The 20,180-nt window shown below is 37.6% G+C and overlaps 1 protein-coding gene across 2 annotated transcripts in view; it reads left to right on the top strand.

Annotated features, from left to right (window-relative positions):
* The window catches only part of LOC139442339 (E3 ubiquitin-protein ligase TRIM9-like), a 193,390-nt gene that overhangs the window by 167,486 nt on the left and 5,724 nt on the right, over positions 1 to 20,180 (top strand). For both annotated transcript variants that reach the window (XM_071223137.1, XM_071223138.1), the window contains exon 7: positions 6,132 to 6,356. In XM_071223137.1, the coding sequence (XP_071079238.1) occupies positions 6,132 to 6,356 (225 nt within the window). The remainder of the gene's footprint in view (positions 1 to 6,131; positions 6,357 to 20,180) is intronic.

Raw genomic sequence — 20,180 nt, 5'->3', positions numbered from 1 at the left:
GAAACCATCATGGTCTTAAGACTAGATGATGATCTAAGACAAACTGTGTGTAATGACACTGTCGGGAAGACGCAATTTCCATAAGTGTTCCACTCCTAGTATCCGGAGACATCAAGTCGCCATCACAATTACATCTTATTTAGTTTTGAGCTGGTAACGGCATAACATGGACAGTTAGCGCCTTCGGGCGTCAGCGTCTAATGGGACATTGTTTCTGGACAATAGGTCTTCATACACACTAGTCTTGAATGGAGACAGTTGCTATCAATCTTCCACACTGCTTCTGTTGTAGTCCCCAACTGACTTGTTTAGTGTTTCGAGGCTCATAGTTACCAAACAGGATTTTTATTTGAAATGCAGGAAGGACTTTGCCACTCAATACATTGTCAATTATTATAAGGTTTTAACATGGAAATGAAACCGGATTTGATTTAATCCACTGAAGTCTTTATTGTGTGGCATAAAAGTAATTAATTCATATGTCTTTGTTTTCCTCTGTAAGTGGCATTTAGAAGTTGGTCTGGTGAACAAGGGGGTTCTATGGATATTCAACTTGACTAGCTTGATAACAGTGTTAGTATGATAAATATACATGAAAACTGTCTTAGAATGATGGCCAAAATTGTGACTTGTAATTTGTATAGTGTGAACTAGACAAAGTGTTACAAGACACTTTATATTTTCTTTATATTAATGAAATCCTTTATTCCATTAACTGACCATGCATACGGAGGAAGAATTAAGGTGGGGGATGTTTACAGGGGGCAGCAACAATTAAGACAAACAAAGCCCCTAGCAGCATCCCTGCTGAGCGCATAATGCCTTGTGCTTTCATCTGAGTGATTCTGTTTTAAGGTTCTCATTGAAGGAGAGTTAGCAAGCCTGAATTGTATGTAGTCCCCTGGGGACAAGTTTAAGTGGTTATTTGTTTTTATCAAGCTATTTAGTATAAAGTGACCTGACCATCCACATCTTTTGCCTTTTGTGAAGATATTCTCCATGGAATTTTTCTATTTGCGATAGTATCCTTATTATCTGCTGCTGGGCACGGATAAGGAATGTTTTATTGTGTCAGCTTATCGTGAAATTGATGACTTTTAGAAACTGTGAAGATACTGGGGATAAGATCATAGGTGATATGCACGTATTTCAGTTTTCAGTTTTAGTATTTATTGACTTTTTTATAATTATCTTGAACATTTCTTAAAAGATGGTGTGTCTGAAAGTTTGCCATTTTGGATAAAGCAGCTTGATCAGTGACACATGGAGGTTCTGTTTTTGTTTTCTCTGACGCATATATTGGTCCCATCAACTGGCTGTTGGTTCTTCCTTTCAAGCCAAGTGATGCAAGAGCTCACTCAATGTGTGTTCACATCCAAGACATATCCCTAGTGTGATCCAGGGCCCCTAAATTCCACAAAGCGATATTTGCTGTACATTTATTGTAATTCAGTGTTTTAGTATGTGAATTACGATCAGCTGTCTGTCGGGACTATTTGGTTGCTGGTGTCAACAAAGATGTACACCTTCGTCACTTCTCCGCATTGTGATGTGACTAAGATACTGTTTAAAGAGGAATTAAACCCAACTTACTCACTCACTCACTGTTTCATAACCAACACATTGCAGTTGAAGGGAATCAATTTAATGACAATAAAATTGATTATTGTATTTTACGACATTCAAACATGCAGTTTCAAAGCAATAAATACAGGAAATTCATGGTTTTACATGTTTAAACATAACTCAGTAGCGGAACTGATGTGAGATACCACAACAAAGACCATATGTTTTGCTTGATTAAGAATAATAATCGACATTACAAGGATTTACAACACAAGTGTATTGGAAGAGGCAGTCGCACACAGCAATCAGCCCCTGCTTCTGTTACAGGTCTACGAGGAAGGCGTAATTACCCCTTGTTTATGTGTCTCTGAACATGTCAGTTTAGTGATGGCCAAATAAATTCATTATTCAGTATTGTCCCTTTGCCATTATTCTGACACTCCCATTAATAAATATTCTTCAAGAGTTCAGTTTTCCTTCCAATATGACATATCCTGTTCCGCCAGTAATGTTTGAGTACCCTAACAACTGCTTTCCATGTTAGCAATATTCCGGCCTGCTCCAAATGCATCAACTCCCGTCCTTATGTTTCTTCATTAACATTTATTACTGTGCTTGTGCAAACAATAAAAAGGGAGACAACTTTCATTAGGTTTCCCATAAACCCCTACTCTCTAACAGTGAGGCAGCCTGCTGCTTTTGCTCATCACGCATTTGAAGTTTGTAAATGCATTCATTTTTCTACTGATGTTTAATGATCCTGAGCCAATGAACATAAGAAAGCTCATTTTAGTCTCTGGGATAAGAGTGAAACAAACAACATAAATGTTCTTGTAACCATTCAGAAAGAGAAAAAAACAAGCTTGTTAGGGTTGTAGTTAAAGAAGTTAGTGAAACTGAAATATCTCGAGCATATTTCATATCATAGTGTCATTAGTCTTCAAAGTGTGGCATTTTTAAGTTACTTTTACATCCCTTCGTTTTAAATATTAGCACATAAGAATTTGCTTTAAACATGCTCTAAGGAATTCTCATGGTAGCTGCCTTTTACTCTTTACCATATATCAACAAAAAACATTGGACTTACATCTTCAGAGTTAAGTGTAAATTATTTCAGCTATATGTGGACTAGGTTTCAAATTTTTAACTGTCATCTTCTGAGAGGCCAGTAGGAAAAATATGCCAAAAGACTTGAAAAACATATTATTAATCTTAAAGTTCCTTAACCATTGATAACATTTAGCCTTGTGTTTGTGGAGCGATGGTTGATACACAAGGGATCAAATGCAGTGATGCTATTATTTTTTGGCATCTTGACAGTTGTAGAAACTTACGCGACATTTGATAAATCTCCTTTTAGCTTGCTATCTTGATCTTGATTTAACACTCCTGTAAAAAAATTGTGATAAGGTACTTTTTCGAACTTTTAACACCTTTGTAGAAGAGAAATATTTTTGTTTAAAAAAACTGATGTTCTCTAGATATGTTAAACTTAGATTATCAATACTGATAAATGTAATTTGATTGGGGTTAGATGCTATTTGGGGCCCATAAATCATTAGTAAAATGTTATCTGTGGTCTTGGAGACATCATAGACCATGATCATACATTTTCATCACATTTTTTATTTATCTGTTGAACAAAAAGATTTAAACTTCAAGGCGTGTGAACGATATTCACACGGATCAGGTACAAAATTCACGCGTACACACTCCAAGCCCAGATGAAGAGATTATGAATTCAAGCAAATAATTCATTTAAAGGAGAGAAAATTGTAATTGTTATATGATATAGTGATTGTTTAAGAAACTTGGAACATGATATGATTTATTGGAAGTTGTGAAATAAAAGACTTTTTTAACTGGTTGAAAATTTTATTCTTGTGGGGTTTTTCAATACTTGAGAAAAGTCGGGAACAATTTTTTCATTTCATTCATGGGTCTTCAAAAGTGTGCGTTGGTTGTATTGTTGACAGGGAATGGGAGTGAACACGGTGGTCCTAGCTAGTTGTATCTTGTATGACCTCATCAATATACAACCCCAGGCAATATAAGCCAATATTACACCTCCCCAGGAAACTTCATCTGGTGTGAATTAGGCTATATTACCCCTCACAGTTAGCCCACCCCATCTTTCTAGGCAGGGAAGCTCATATAAAGTTTTTATTGTTTTTCTGGCTGCTATAAAGCCATATATACCACCATGTCTCTTGCGGAGTGTCTCAGTAAGACCATTGTACCCAAGCTTATCTACATAGTCTCCACACTTTGAAGGTTCAATACTTTTTATGCCATGTTTGTGTTGCTGCATTGATCGAGTTAAATTTTTTGCAAGCTTTTGTTTTGCGATGCCACCTTAGGGGTCTGTGTATTGACCTGTTTGAGAGGCATGGAGGAAATGAAAACAATGCCTATGGAGGCAGACTATGAAATCAGGAATTAACTCTTGCTATGCAGTTGCATTGCTGGCTCTTGTTGGCTGCCCCTGCAAGAACTCAATACTTTTTTGAAAATTGCAAAAAGTATATGAAAATCAAATAACCTTAGCTCTCTCCCATGCATAGCTCTGTCCTGTTTATGCTCCATTAGAAAACTAGTAATTTTTTACCAGATTGTAGATTTTTCAAGGGAATACAATATGTTTGTGATGCAAACTTTGTTCCTCTTCACTGGGTAGGCACACGATTTGTGTGTTTATAATTACATGATACGGACTAGTGTGCAATGGGTGAGGAACTCTGGAATATCCACTTTCCACAAGTTGCTGACCTGCTGACAGTTCAAAACAAGATCCTTCTAGATGGGGACAGTTTCTGCGAATTGCACTGGGGTATCAATCTAATATTAACATTATGAACCTAGGGTAGTCATGATTCTTTTACTGTAGACTTTTTAATGGCTGGTTCCATGCTGCTGCTCTATTTGATTTAACAAATTATTTCCATTTTATGGTCATCATGAAGCATTCTTCCACCAGTGTTTTTAAGGCAGGCTATATCGTATAGGACATGAGAGAATCTTTAAAACTTTGTATTTAAGTAGGGTTATTTGATATAAGCATTAACTACTTTTTATTGATAAACAGGATTGTAAAATAAGAATTTCCAAATGACTCCTAGGAGTGTAGATCCTTGTAATGTTATTCACCTGGCAACCACTTCCAGTTCACCAAACTATCTTCCACATAACCGGTTATAGTTTAGATACGAGGAAGACTGAGTTCGTTGATACATGCTTGGGCAGTCTTTGTAGATATGCTCACTGGGCTAAATAATTCCTTGGAATTAATTCTCAGTTTATGATTGAAGATTCAATCTGTCTAGCTGGGAGTGTAGATTTGAATTCTGTAAGCTTTCTTGATGTCAACAACAGTGTTTGAAAGAAATGTTTTCTTTATGGTGGACCCAGTAGGAGACTGGTGTCTGTTTTATATAGTCATCAGGAAAGCCATATGTTTCCCAAACAATAAATGTTGTGATGTAAATAAAAGAGAATGCGAGTGAGATGTTTCAATTCTAAATGATTTTTCAACATTGTTTGAAAGACAATTTGGATTTTTTATCCTAAAAACTTATTGATTTATTTACCATATTACGAAAAAACAAACATCTTTGATCTACTCTATGAAATTTCATCAGATGTTTTTGATGCAAGTATTATGTCACATGTATTTTAAGCTATTACGTCTACAAAACTTTCACTTATCATCTGACAACAATGAATTTGAACCCCGCATGAAAGAGTCATAATTGTTCTTATTTTAAAAAAGGTTTCTTTCTGCTTGAAATGAATATGATTGAATTAGTCATGTGCCATAAAAAGTATGTAAGTGCAAGAAACATAAGAATATAACTCACAAAGTGTGCCATATACATGCTCAAGGCATATCAATCATGGATTTTATGTAACCTTTTCCTTTCACTGGAAATTGAATAGAGAGCGCAGCTTGTTGAAGTGAGGCGAAGAGCAATGCTTGTTGACAGAAACTGGCTACAGTGTCTTGCCGTTATTGTTTATGCTGAGGCACTTATGTTTCAAATAATCATTGAAGAATGGGAGTGTATCTGTGCAACACAAAAAGAAACTGTTTAAGACCAGTGAAGACTTGAAACATCTTTTTTCATATCTATGAAGGTTATGAAGGATAGTTGGTTGTAAGAATGCATCTGAATATACAGTGCACTGATGTAGAAATTGACATGGAGATATCTTGCAACTGTTATTCCAACTTAATCTCTGCTGTCTATTTATCATACGTTATGGAAAGTTTGACTGCCTCCATGGCCTAGTGGACAGAGCCTTATCCCGGAGATATTGGAAGGTCGCAGTGTGATCCCCAGACAATCCTTTACAGCCTGCAAGTTTATAGTTGGTTTAAAACACTTTGGTGTAAAACAACATTCACCCACTCCCTTTCCCTCTGCTGTGTACCAGGACAGTGGGGTGGTATAGTGGTTAAAGCATTTTTCTTGTCACTTTCGGGGATACTGAAATATTGCTAAAAGCAGCATGAAACCCATTTCACTCACTCACTCTGCTATTTCTTTATCATTATTCTGTTTCAGTGGCCTGGTTCACGTTTGACAACACAACGACTCACCAGGACATTATGTTCACCAACAACAACCTCAGTATCACCTGCAACAGCTTTGACCACCGGGTGGCACTAGGCACAGTTGGCTTCTCCAAGGGCATCCACTACTGGGAGGTGACCATTGACCGCTATGACAGCCACACCGACCCCTCCATTGGCATCGCCAGGTTCGATGTTGATAAGGGACTTATGCTTGGTGAGTACAATTCATTGGAATAGACCTTGAAGTTTATACCGTTTCTGTGCTATGTCTTTCAGTAAACTTCCTCCCAGACTAGCCCCAGTAATGGTCCATGGTCTGTCAGCACCATACCCCTCATTGTTGTGGGTTTGAATCCCAGATTAGTCCCAGTTATGGTCCTTTATCTGTCAGCATGATAGACGTGCTCATAATATTTCAACAAATGGGAAGCATCCATGACCTGTGTCATTTTTAGGATGTCCCCCAAACTTCAGGTGACACAAAATGATGCTTTGGAAAAATTGTTCAAGTGATGTTGATGCCCAAACTTACACGTGACAGACATCATGTATTTGTGATGCAATAAAATCGCTTTTTTTTAATTCACAAGTCTCTCCATTCTGACTGAACATACTTTTTGGTTTCTGTGTGACATGTAAGTGTGGCTGTCAGATCAAACACAGCTAACTTTGTGTAACAATGTCTCCAGTCACTTTATTCAGACATTACACACCAGAGAACAAAGCATCAGGAGTTTATTGCTTTCTCCATCTGGAGCTCTGTGAGTGTCCTGTTTCCTGTCAGACTATTATTAAGACACCATATTTGTCAAAACACATTTCAAATAGATTTTGATACAATTCTTTTCACACACGTCGCTTCCATGTTTCAAACAAACTTACAAATGACATATCTTCCAGAATATGAAATTCTCTTAATGTGTCATTCTACATTTGCAACAGATCTGTTTTTTCTGGGTTTTTTTTCCATTTTGAAATGTACATTTGTGAACTATGCAGCAATGACAGCATATAGGTGCCAGTTGTTTAAGGCTGAAGACTTGCAGTGGTGCATCACACAAAGATATGCATGCTGGTAGTATGGATGCATGAAGAGTGGAAGCACGGATGTGTTTACTGTCTGTCTGATACATGCTGTTACATTGTGCCAGGGTAATTGGTACACAACTAGTTTACATAATGCTTGGTTGAAGGGTAATGTCCTGGAACATGGGGAGGAAGTGGGATTGGTGGGGAGGCATTTTGACCCATGATGATACATAAGGCTGAGGACGGAGGCAGGTTGGGATGGGAGGGAGGTATAGGCATCAGTATGGAGGCTGGTCTTGTATGGGATGGGAAGGGAGGTTCTGATGGATCAAGATGGAGGCAGGTCTGGTATGACATGGGATGGAATTGGAGGTACAGATGGATCAAGGTCTGGTATGGTCTGGGATGGGAGGTACAGATGGATCAAGGTCGGGTCAAGGAAGGGAGGTACAAGTGGATTGTGTCTGGTCTGGGATGCGAGGTACTGATGGATCAAGGTCTGGTCTAGGAAGGGAGGTACAGATGGATCAAGGTCTGGTCTGAAATGAGAGGTACAGATGGATCATGGTGGGGTCTAGGAAGAGAGATACAGGTGGATCAAGGTCTGGTCTAGGAAGAGAGATACAGGTGGATCAAGGTCGGGTCTGGGATGGGAGGTACAGATGGATCAAGTTCGGGTCTGGAATGGGAGGTACAAATGGATCAAGGTCGGTTCTGGGATGGGAGGTACAGGTGGATCAAGGTCTGGTCTGGGATGGGAGGTACAGATGGATCAAGGTCTGGTCTGGGATGGGAGGTACAGATGGATCAAGGTCTGGTCTGAGATGGGAGGTCCAGATGGATCAAGGTCGGATCATGGGAAGGAAGCTACAGATGGATCAGATGGACACACGTCTGATCTGGGATGATATTACAAATGGAGGCAGGTTGAGTCTGGGATGGAATCAGAGGTAGTATAGATGAATTTCAACGAAAGGCTGAGAGTATGGGTCTTAATATTCATGTTTAGGCGGATAAAGAATGAGAAGAGAATTGACCTCTGTAAGACGTGTGGTGGTCTGGGTGTGTAAGGGATGGGGATGATGAGTTGAATATGATAGACCTTATCTTACTTGAGGAGGAAGGTGGGCCACACAGAAGGAGGAAGGCAACACTCTCAGTGGCTTACAAGTTGGTTAGCACTATTGATGTGATAGATGATGTTTGGTTGAAGGAACATATAGTTCTTTAAGGTGGTTGTTGAGGCTCACAAGCGTACAGACAGACAGATAAGTTTATCCAGTATTTAGGCCACTACATAGTCATTACATGTAATGTTTTACGTGCACATGATATATAATCAGGTTCACAGGATGTCTTATAATTGAAAGCATGTAAAGTTGGAACACACACTGTCACAGTTTATGAGGTGGTGGGCTAACCTGTATTTTAAAGCAATAATGTAGGTAAGGCGGCTGATGGGTTTGTTGAAATCATTTCAGTCGCAAACTAATTAGAAAGACTACTTTTTCAAAGAAACTGGATGTTTATTGGCAAGAAAGTCATGCATATATGTAAAACAATCAAATATTGAATTGGCTACAAAAGATAAAAAGCGAAATGGTGTTTTTGTTATGATGATCTAATGAACAGACATACTACTAGAATGTTCAGAACTGTTTGTTTTGATTTAGTATGGAAAAAATAGACTTTCATATAAAAAGACATACAACATATGGCCATTTTATGTACGACAGACAGATGACTATCCTATGATCCTACTCTGTACCTTGTGTTGGAATATCATGACTTAATTTCACAGCAACAAGCATGGTTGTGCATCTCCTGGTGTGTGCATGTGCAGCTTGACAGGCCATGACGGGAAGAGCAAGATTTGTAGGTGTGTGTCGTAACATGGCCATGTGGGAGATTTACAGGGGCACCCACACATTTTATGATCATAATCGTGCCGAGTCTTGTGGAAGAAAGTATGGCGCCAATTTGTTGGTTTTGCTGCAACTTGTAAAAAGGTGGATGTTGTTTTTGGATTTTTATCATTTCTTGTATTCTATCACTGTCGTGAATGATTGAAGGTGAAATATTCCTAAAGAACAACAGGAACATGCACATAATTAGTTGTCAGATTGGATCCATTTTTGTTGCTTCAAAGATGAAATGGTTTATTTATAGTTGAAGTTGTGTCGGAACAAAAAGCTAATGGTAAAATCAGATGAATCGAGTATTTTTTACAAATACTTTCAAATTATTTTATTTCATTTTAAAGATATCAAGGTTTTATCATTAAGTTTTTAGTTCCAGATTTTTTATGTAATGACTTAGATTGGAAACAGATAACAGCAACTTTCATCTTGCTGGTTTCGTAATGACCTTGCTGAGTTGACTTTTCCCAAATTTTGAAATCCAATTACAAAAAGGTTCAGGGTTATCCTATAGCCTTCTGCTGCTGGGAATGTAAAATTAACTCAATTATCGCCTCGAGGTCTGTCACAAGCCCACTTGAAAGGAGATGTATTGCCCAGGAACTAGTTAAGTGCATACTGGAAGCTATTTTTTTGCTCATGAACATTTTAAGTCACTTCCATCTCTCCAACCTTGACAAGACTTTAAGAGGTTGAAGTTTATCCGATAAATAAGCACGACAAACATTTATGTACCTGATACAAATTTAATCAATTTTACAATTTGTCTGTATTTTTACGAGAACTATATGTGCATGTAAAAGACTGGGAGGTGCAGGAACTTCTGTACATTACACCTGGAAAATCATCGTTGGTTTCCGACCATGCGATGCCATCCTGTCGGCTCTACACATGGGGTGCTTGTACTCCTCGACTCCACCTCTTCCCTCCTGATTCCATATTACTTTCAAAACGACTTCAGTTCCGTCAGTCAGTCATAATCCCAGCCAGATGGCTCCAGACAAATGTGTGATGCAACAGAGTTATATGAATATTTTCCATAGCCTCAGAGCAAAAACCTGTTCATTTATTTACAGAATGATAGATTGAAAATTCTTCTGAAGAGTAAAGCATAACAAATCATGTAGAAGAAATTCAGATACGGTTAAACTATGTTTTCTGAGGTGCATCAGGTGCACTTCCTGTTGTAGAATGAGAGTTGTCAACATTATTTTTTCTATTACAGATCCATGTTCAAATGTGTAGGACAGACCTGCCTGTAGTTTTTCCAATAATAATAAACAGATCTGGCAGAGAATGTACTTAAAATTCAAATATGAGAATGAGGTTAGATAAAGGTAATTAAATTTCCTAATTTGCAATTCATCGGTCAGAACATGATAGCAAATTAATCCTAAGCTTTGACGTGGCAAAAAATTGGAGCTCAGAACAGATATTACTTAAAAATGTCAGATGAAAAAGTGGGAGATTTTCTGCTTTTTAGTAAAAAAGATGCTTCAATTATGTCATCATTTGAGATTAATCTGCACAATATGAATACCCAAATCGGTTCACGTGTATGGTGATTACATGCAACTGCAGAGGTTATCGTAAAACTTTGATGTTCAAATTATGAATTGACAGATGTTAAACCATTTAATTTTCAGGGAATTTTGAATTAAGCCATATTAGTTTCTTTGAAGATGAATTGAAATGTGGTCTTTGCTTGGTGGATGGCCTGAGTAAGCCTATTTTCTCTGCCATCTTGCATTAGTGGAAACATCCAAGGCTTATCCTGATCATTGGGGAGAGATACAGTTACATTATACAGAGTTATCTGGCATACTGGGCTGTATTACACAGGGAAAACATATTATATAATGATGGTGCCAGTATGAGTGGGTAATATTCAATGTTTACATAGATTACAAGCTTCGTCAGTGATAATTGGTCAATTATTTCCTTTCAACTTCCTGCAAAAAGTTCTTTGTATATAGTGTACTGTTTGCCAGTTGCTGTATTTTCACTTATAATTTTAAAATATTTTCTAATCTTGTTGTTATAAAGATCAGATACAGAAAATGTCTGTTTTGCCATTACATGTACATCAAATGGTTGCTTGAGTAGGTTCATTGTGCCCATACTTAACTGGTCATTTTTATGGCACCCCTACCTGTAATAATTTACCAGTCCCTAAATAATGTTCAAATTTATAAACAAATGGTCATTTTTTTATCATCTCGAGAGAGAAACAGATTGATATGGATTTCAGCTTCTAATGTGGAGTGTACAAGAAGTTATGTTCTGTTTCATCTTGCTTCACAATCCCAGTCATTAGGAAATGATTTAAAAGATCCACCAGACATCAATGTAAAATTTAGCATTTTTCTAGATGTTAATTGTTAACAAAAAGGTTTAAGTGCTCATACTTGAAACTTTTATTAGGCATTCCAGCAATCTAGTTTAAACAAACATTGTTGATTGTAGACTATGAAAACATGAAGCCATGTGGAACTATTTGCTGGGGAAAACACTCCAGAAGGGCAACACGATGATATCTTGCCCTCCCACTTTAATACATGAAGTCACATGTTTATATTGGGTTGTTGACCCTCTCACTGAATGTGAAGCACATGTACCATGGATGTGAATACAGGCTCCGCTGACTCTACAAGACTTCTTGTAGCTACAGGCCCCATACCCTCTGATAGACTTGGTGGAACCTCTTGTAGCTGTATGATATAGGCCCCATGCCTTCTGATAGACTTGGTGGAACCTCTCGTAGCTGTATGATACAGGCCCCATACCCTCTGATAGACTTGGTGGAACCTCTTGTAGCTGTATGATATAGGCCCCATCCCTTCTGGTAGACTTGGTGGAACCTCTTGTAGCTGTATGATACAGGCCCCATACCCTCTGATAGACTTGGTGGAACCTCTTGTAGCTGAATGATATAGGCCCCATACCCTCTGATAGACTTGGTGGAACCTCTTGTAGCTGTATGATACAGGCCCCGTCCCCTCTGATAGACTTGGTGGAACCTCTTGTAGCTGTATGATATAGGCCCCATCCCTTCTGATAGACTTGGTGGAACCTCTTGTGGCTGTATGATACAGGCCCCATCCTCTCTGATAGACTGTATTATCAGGATACAAGTACAGTCCACGATAACATCAATATGATGCCTGGGGGATGAAAATTTGGTCTCTTTGCCCAAATTCATGATAGCTCAAGCTAATCATACTACATCCCTTCTTAACTTGGTAATACCTCTTTCTCAAATATCTTCTCCATGTGAATGCTTCAGAAGTAACGCAATACACAATACACATCTCCAGAAGCATTTTCAATTATTCAAATCCAATTTAGATGTCAACCAATATAATTAGTTTTCTTACTGAATATCATTTTCAAGTTCAGTGAATATGTGAGCTTACTTCAATTTATGTGATAACATTATGATGTTAACATAGGGATCAGTAATTAAGGTTGCAACCTTTTAGCTTTTGTGCAGTATGAGTAATTCAAGGTAATATATATGCTGTAATGTTAAGCTTGGTTGTAAAAACTATGCCATGATGTTAAGTATGTTGAAACAGAAATCCAGTCTTGTGTATCTGAATGCTCTTACAGACTTGCCTTAACCTTTACATTAACATGTATGATAACACCTGGGCCTGTGTGTAATTATTTACAAATTGAGATCAATAAAACTGACTTACACTTTTTGAAAACATAGTCACAGCAGGGGAGATAACTCACCTGGGATGGGAAGTAATTCATTCGAGACAGGTCTGGCTATAATTAAGACATTTTGCATGTCCTCTCACCTTAGAGTTTGGTAACGCAATCATGGAAAGGTTTCAAGCAGGATCAGAACACAGGGAGGAAAGGGAAAATACCAAAGCTTGAAAAGAACCATCTGCATGGCGTTTTCTTGAAGCATCAGTGGAGCAAAAAGTTCCATTTGTTCTGCTCAAATATGTAGAAGTACTTGACTTTTGCATGATGTTTCAGGTAGCATGAACTGCATGAAGACTAATTAGTAGTTACGTACCACGTTAGCAAGTTTTTTAAGTTTACAATAAAGATATAACCTCTCCTGTTTATGGTTTTAACATTTCCATATAATTTAGAGGATATTTTCAAGATCTTGTATCCTTAACTTTATGGAATGCAAAATGTTATTTTTCCGGCGACAATTTATTTTTTCTGATTGTTTGTTTGTTTTATGCTGCACTCTGCAATATTCTAGGTTTATGACAGCTCTGTGTTGTTGTGATTTTTCTTTGTAGTTGTATAATCTTGCAGTTGGTTCTATTTTCTAAATGGAAGACATTTTGTTTGAGACATACTGGAATTTGTGTTAGAAAGTTTGAATTACACAGAAATCTTGATTACCATACGATAGAATTTCAAAGTGTACTGATAACATAAAACTATTTTATCTTTTGGGGGGGCGAGCATGTAGGATAATGTAGCATGTACTCACAATGCAGTAATGGATACCCAACATGGGATTTCTTCAAGAGATGAGAGAAGAAAAAGTTGAAAAAAAATGCAAACTATTTTAACATGATACATCAATCTCTCCACAACACTTAACAGAAATGGCCAGAAACTCCTCATTAGATGTAATTTCTGTTCTGGTAGAGACACGAGGAGAGAGGCCATGATGTGTCTTCCAGATCATCTCCCTGTGTTCAGATGGCCACATCCATTCAGAAAAAAACTTCCACACCTTTTTGTTTGTTGTTTTACACATATTTCCTCTTAATTATTGCAAATGTTTGCCTTCAAATAGATAATAACGTTTTGAAAATGAAGATGTTATGTTAATTATGTATATTTTTAGTCAGAAGTTATGACAATGTTTATTTTTCCAAACACTTTGACAATGATTAGGGATTGAGTGACCGTCATGATTAAAATGATGAATTTGTTTGCCTTTTAAAAGAAATTCATGGTTTATGGGATAATTGTTGGCAATAGGTTTTAGCCAACTTAAGATAAACTGTTGTTTGTGTTTTATTTGGATTTGAATGTTAAAGTATACAAAAACCCACAAAATGTTGACAAATCGTTTTCTCCATAGCGTTCCTTGAAGAAGACTGCATTGACTTATGTCAGCTGTGTCTTCATTGATACTTCTGCTTCTAAAATGCCAATTAAAAATAAATATATATATTGATACAATTATGTGTTTCATGTGTTTCTAATACATATGTAAGTCAGAGGCAATGGGACATATGATAAATTATATATCAAGGAAGATAAAAAATATCGTAAAGAAATATTTAATTCCTTAGCTGATGTTGCAAGGAAGAAGATGACAGGAGCATTGGACTTGTAGACTATCTCTGCTTGTCTGTGTGTCTCATTAGCAAGGGATAGGCACCTTACATCTTAGCTGTAGTCAGCTTTTTGAAGAGTCAACATGTTTTTCTAACTAGGCAGGGCAGGACATGAAAGAAGGCTGTATCTCCTCTGGTATAGCTGGGGGAACATCATAGGTTTGAAGTGGAGTGTGATAGGAATTAACAGCTCTATACCTGCAGTAGAAAAGGTGTACTCCCCACCACAATGTTGAGAGGTACTTCTGTTCACACATACATGGGTCATGGAGAGGAACCAGGTTGAAAATAGGATTTTTTTTAATATATTGTAGTTTGATCTGTGGTTTTAGTCATTTTTAGTTCATAATGTCCATGTAGGATGCAAAAGATTGGAAGTCTTTTTGTATTACTTAGTATGAGACTTTTGATGTTATTGTAGTTTCACCAATCAAATAAGGTTGAGATCAAGAATTTGATTAAAGGTCATTATCAAATGTTGCCTGATGGTTTACAGATCACTAGTATCATGTAAGAGCAAAATGTGTCACAACTGAATTCCACTTTTAAACAAAAATCAAAATAGTGAAATATTGTTGGCTATTGCATATTCAAAACTTGCTCAAACCCTAATATATAGTGCAGGGGTATTGTCACATGTATTGCAAGTCATGCATATGTTTACTATATCTGTTTGGCGATAATCTCATAGCCTATGTACACGACAGTCTGTAACTTTTGCCACTAGTTTCAAGCCAACAAGTCTGGTGAGCTCAGGCAGGATATGCTGAAATGATGCTTAGAGCCATGTTGGGGCTAGTAGAATCAAAAGGTTTGGGCACAGACATGTTTGACAACAGTCTCCTGGAGTGACAGCAGCCTCCTTCCTAGCCTTGTATACTATGTCTGTTTAACAACCGTCTCCCTGGATGACAACAGCCTTATTCTAGCCAAGGTGTCCATCTGGTCCAGCTGTTCCAGTAACAAATATCTCTACCGATCATCTTACATGTCTGTGCTGCCACCTACATAAACTTCATGTACCTTTTAAATAGCCGCATATGTGACATGAAGAGTCTCCACTGTTTTGTCAGGTTGGCCATATCTGTGCTGATATGCATAGGATCTTGGGATAAGGCTCCCAGCAGGCCGCTGACGCTTTGTAAATTGGAGACGGTGGATCTAAGCTATGATAGATGTTTCAGATATGGGAGGGTTGCACCTTTGTACCAAAGAGGTGTTGATCTCTGGCCATCCATCAATATTGAATATTCTGTTATGACTTTATCATCATGTGATTACTAGTATCCCTTTTGGCTATTGAACTAATATTGATGTCATCCTTTGTAGAAAGTTGTGGATAACCAAATAACAGTTTTAAAGAAGCTGTTTGTTTATTCTCTACTTCTCAACCCCTCAAAGGGAGACACCTCAAGTCTCTGAAACTGACCCTTACCCCGGGGTGTATTTGAGGACATCGCCCCTCTTTGGGTAACTTCTGATTCATCTTCATAAAGAATCATATCTAAAACCTTATAGAACTGCTATTCAAAGCCGAACTTATTCGAGAGAATAGGAAAAGCAAATACTGAATATTCCAGATTGAAGTTGAAGAAATGTGAATGAAACTGCCCAAGGAAAAGACATTATCATTATTGAAAGGATTATGATGAAGTGTCATTGCATTGGATGTACAGGATTTTGCTAGCTGAATAGTCTGATAATCCCCAAGAAATCCCCTACCTACCAATGTTGGTACATGCAATTAAATTATCATTATAAGCAATAATTTTTTTTAAATATTTTTGTGTGCCTGTGGAAGATCTGCCTAATAGGCCACCAGAAAATACTGATATTTCAAGTGCAAACTGTAACAGTGACATGGTGAGTAATTGCTGTTAAATCAAACATTATTATGTCATAAAGGCCATACAGACAGATCTATTTTATTATTTTTAACAAGATGGCAACTGGCCATTCAGACATCTAGATATTACACCAAGTAACGAAACAAAGAGTTACCCAGTGCCAAATGGTTGGCCTCAGATGATTGTTTGTTCTCCTTGAAGCCCCTTCAGTTCAGCCAGACATCTGATGTACAAATCTGTGTTTATTGACCAGAACAATTCCTACTGTACCTGGGTACAAAGACTTCAGCATAAATCACCTGATAAGAAGACAAGATCCAACTGAAAGAGATGTATCTTGGTTAGGAATTCCACCTCTATGTCTAGGTCTGACCTTAGTTTATAGGAAAATAGTAGCAGGTCTTAATTAAAGTGATAGATATATATGTAGTAATGATCCCATCATTGATGACCTGATACAGAAATAAACACAGACGCGCAAGCCTTCACAAGCATCAGGAGCATTCTGAACCTATAAATACAAAGTACTGCTGTCGAGTTTTGTTGTTTTCACCGACCACCAGAGCCATACTGACATTGCTACCAATGGCCTCAGACACTCTCTACATTCTTGAGATGTGTGTCGGTAGAACTCTTCTGACAGGGAGGTAGCATAATTGTTGCCTTGGGCTGCTCTAACACTTGGTAGTACCACCTCATTCTTGTCTCGGATCAAATTATGAAACGGATACGATACCATCATAAGGTGGTGACTGATGGTGATGGGGTTAGGAAGATGCTGCTGCTGCTGCTGCTGTGGGTCTACCACTCCACTCGTCATAGACCTACTTCACATCAGCAACACTACTGGTATTCAATACAAAGTACCGCCTGAATCTGTGCAGGACACAGGTGATCCAATGGTATATCTTTGGGTGTCTTGGAGGTACACATGCAACCATTGTAATGTGATTTTTTCAAATTTATTCATACTGCAGTAGAAAAGTTTGCAATAAATAGTATTAATTAGTTTGTCAAGTGCACTATTATGCCAAGTGAGATGTTTCATTTGGAATCTAGACCAGATGTAACACATCTATTACTAAATTTAATTTTGGCTATAACTTTCTATTTATGAGTATATAAGGCTCCCATGCTGTATCATACTCCCAAATCTCAATGACATGTGTACATAATGCCATCTTTACAGTGTTATATCTGATGGCACCACTTACCTGTGTGCAACAATGTGCAGCCCACGTTACACTGTAATATCTGCCATACACCTATGACATTTAGAGTCCAATCATACCACACATAAATATTTGCTACACATCCCCTAATAGGTTAATCAGCAACCTGTCAATCAGACAGCTGAGCATATACCAGGTGTCAGACACACTCTTTTTGCACTTGAAACAATATTTTTGCAACTTGGTTTTCAAAAACATGCATAGCCTCGTTATCGATGTTGGTGGTTCAGTACCTATCTGCCGCAACATTGCCTTTGCTGCTGTAGGGAAGAGAGCCATATTTGTTTTTCTGTATATTTGATCCTTAACGATATTGTTTTATTTTGATTGCACATCTGCTGGTAACTCGATATTAACTGCGAATTATTCCCGAAAAATGCTAGAGTTTGGATCCAAATAACCTGTATTTATTGTCATAATGAGCAATGAATTACTTCATTTGTAAACTATTCATCTGTGAGGGTTAGGGATGTAGGAAATGCAGGAGCAGTTTACATGATTTAGGGTGATGTATAGCTAGGTTGTTTATGTTAGAAAATAATGATTATTGTGAATTTATGGATTATCAAAGAAATATAGATTAATTTTGCAGGATAAGCACGTAGCCAAGTAATTTCGGGTAAATACAAAATATATTTTCCTCATCGCAGGAGAAAGTGTATAGAGCCCCAATATGAATCAGTAGTTCTTTGGATTCTCACTATCCTTTGTTTCTGAAAAAGAAATTTGGGGTTGTTATGGTGATTTCATGATGAACCAAGGGTAAGATTACCTCACCAAAAATAGGAGACAGGTCATTCAAAACACTTTAGCTCAAAAGAAGGAAAACCCCTAAAATCTAGAGCAATGTCAACTTTTTGGTATTTCATTTTTTTATGAAATAAAAACCAAGATAAACACACTTCTTCTTGAAAAGCTACAAATGCTAACAGTGTTTGTTCAGAGGTCTTGATATGTAAACTGACAACTGCCATAGCTTGATCTATGTTCGGCTCATTCAAAATGTCTGCCAATACAGTCTAGCAATAAATAATGTTTAGAAAGCCATTCCATAAAAGACAATCAGGAGGTGCCATGTTGCCCCTTTTATTGTCCCTCTGTGACACTCCTGCGGAGGAGATAAATTTCTTTGGCAGACACATATATTGTGGAAGGAAGAGGCGTGAAGACACAATCTGAATATCCCTTCCCACCAGTGACAAAAAGAAATAATTTGTGGCTGTACACATAAGAGATAAAAATGTAATTTCTTTTCGAAAATTGTTAAAAAAAGTAGACATTGGTCTCTTGCCTCTGCCCCAATAATCACCATTAGTCTTAATGTGCTGCCAGTTGAGCTCAGGAAGACCATCCTGACACCATGAATGCCGTGAACACAATCTTCTTGGGAGATTATTTTTGGTTGTAAAAAAAAGTAAAATAAAATCCATCATGGCATTTAATGATGTTTGAATACATAATTCATATGAAGAAATTGTTACTACCACAGAGTAATTAATTTCTTGGGGGAATATTACCGATTCCTGAAAATGTTGTGTAATAGGAGGTTACGAGCATGTTAGTTGAATTACGAGATTGAAGGATTTTACAAATGTTAACAATGTAATTTTGAAAATGTCACAATTTACGACTACTGAGTGCATAATGATTAGTCATCTTTTCACTTTGTGCCTGTCAAAAATGGCATTATTTTGAGTTATACTGATAGATTTACAGCTAGCTAGTGGAGCATGGTAATGAACGGATGGCTGGTAGAAGGCAATCTAGACTCAACCATTTCCTCGATCTTCAGACATGTAGATTCCCTTATATGTCATGGTGATTAAATATGTACCTGATCATCATAAGAACGCTCTCAGGTTGAGTAACAAATGGAAAATATGGCTCCAGATGAGACAGTTTCTGTCTTCTATGTGCATGGTGTACTCAACAGCTGCCATAAACTCTTTGAGTTACTGTCATGGAGTCAGACTGAACGTACTTGCTCTGTGTTTAGTCTACGTCTGATTTGTACCTTCTGCGTCTTGTGTTGACACACAGTCCAGACATTGAAGACATGCAATTTAGTTTAGTCTGTGCCTTTTGGTGCAGTTGTGTTGTTCTCAATCACAATTAATCATGATGATAACGTGTTTGTATAAAGCGTATACCTTCATGACTGAGACTTGTGAGTCCATGTTAGAATTGGTCTGAAGTTACTCATGCCTGTCGTAAGTGTTGTTTAACACCTCACTCAGTAATATTTTTAAGCCAAATGACAGCGGCCGTTAAATAATCAAATCTAGACCAGACAATCCAGTGGCTCCAGACAATATCAACCAAGTCATTGAGTCTGACCATCGAATCCATTTGGCCTACTGTTATAACCTGCATAGATTGCTAGGGACCTTTTCTATCACAGAGTTCCCATGGGGGCCCTGCTTGTCGTACGAGCCAACTTAAAAGGGGTATCAGGACTTTTCTGATTGTGTGCCATCATACCCCATCATGCCATCATTCTTTCATGTAGACTGGTTTGTCTGATAAGAATTGATTATTTATTGGCTGCTGTGATATGAATAGCTACAGCATTGTGCAACAGTTTCACTAACCTTCACAATGACCATTTGTATACTCGAGTGGACACTTGGAAGGAGACATAACATTTGGTTTATGTTCTGTTGTCTTCGCATTGCTTC

The sequence above is a fragment of the Haliotis cracherodii genome, unplaced genomic scaffold, assembly GCF_022045235.1.
Source record: "Haliotis cracherodii isolate W230 unplaced genomic scaffold, xgHalCrac1.p SCAF_5, whole genome shotgun sequence".
In the NCBI taxonomy this organism is placed as follows: Eukaryota; Metazoa; Mollusca; class Gastropoda; order Lepetellida; family Haliotidae; genus Haliotis; species Haliotis cracherodii.
The sequence above is the reverse complement of the archived record's forward strand: the minus strand, read 5'-3'. Positions and strand labels throughout refer to the sequence as shown.